The sequence below is a fragment of the Aptenodytes forsteri genome, unplaced genomic scaffold (genome assembly GCF_000699145.1).
Source record: "Aptenodytes forsteri isolate BGI_AS27 unplaced genomic scaffold, ASM69914v1 Scaffold90, whole genome shotgun sequence".
Taxonomy (NCBI): domain Eukaryota; kingdom Metazoa; phylum Chordata; class Aves; order Sphenisciformes; family Spheniscidae; genus Aptenodytes; species Aptenodytes forsteri.
Window position 1 is genome coordinate 282,791 of NW_008793941.1, and position 803 is coordinate 283,593.

Genomic DNA, 803 nt, shown 5'->3' on the forward strand with positions numbered 1-803 from the left:
AAAGCCCCCACCGCCCCGGCTTGTCCTTTAGAGGGGGCGAGGCAGCAGCTCTGAAAAAATAACCTTTATTCTCATTGGTATAAAACACGTCACAGTTCGACTGGCCTCGCGGGGACGTGGGGGACGCGGTGGTGGGTGCCCCCCCACGACCCAGCTCCTGGGGCTGGGGACCCCCAAGCTGCCTGGCCCGGGGGTGAGGAGTGCCGGGGCCCTGCGGGGCCACTCGGGGCCACTCGGGGCTGGTGCTGTGGGTGGGGGGAGAAAGTGCTTGAGTGTGGGGGGGCCCGGCGGCGCCGGCACCCCAGGACCCCACAGGCAGAGCCGGCACCAGGGTCGCGGGGTGGGCGGCTGGCGGTGGAGGAGCCGTCCTTGACCCTGTGCTTCCTGCGCCGAGCTGGCCCCAATCCTGCCACCCCGTGCCGGGCTGTGCCAAGCCATGCCAGGCTGTGCCAAGCCATGCCATGCTGGTGGTGTCAGGTTGTGCCAAGCCGCGCCAGTGGTGCCAGGCTGTGCCAAGCTGTGCCACGCTGGCGGTTCACGAGCGTGTCAGCGCGATGGCCGTGCCACGCGGTGCCGGTGGTGCCGGGCTCAGAGGGCCACGCAGGTGCAGTAGTGCCGCAGCTTGCAGGGCAGGATGCCACGGTTGATCTGGTGAAACTCCACGAGCTGGATGAGGTCGGCGAAGCGGGTCTGCCCATCGTCCATGGTGAAGTAGAGCCGTCCCTCCTCCTCGCTCTGCCGGGCGGCATGGGTCAGGCCCTCGCAAACGCGGCACCCCCCCCGGCACCCCTCGCCCCCCCGCC

At 69.7% G+C, this 803-nt stretch overlaps 1 protein-coding gene across 1 annotated transcript in view; it reads right to left on the reverse strand.

The window, feature by feature from the left end:
- Nucleotides 1-588: 588 nt before the first annotated feature.
- Nucleotides 589-803, reverse strand: part of GRB7 (growth factor receptor bound protein 7) — a gene marked incomplete at its 5' end in the record, with an annotated part of 15,901 nt that continues 15,686 nt past the window's right edge. Inside the window, 1 exon segment of the mRNA XM_009273317.2 lies at nt 589-789. Within this exon segment, the coding sequence (XP_009271592.2) occupies nt 589-789 (201 nt within the window).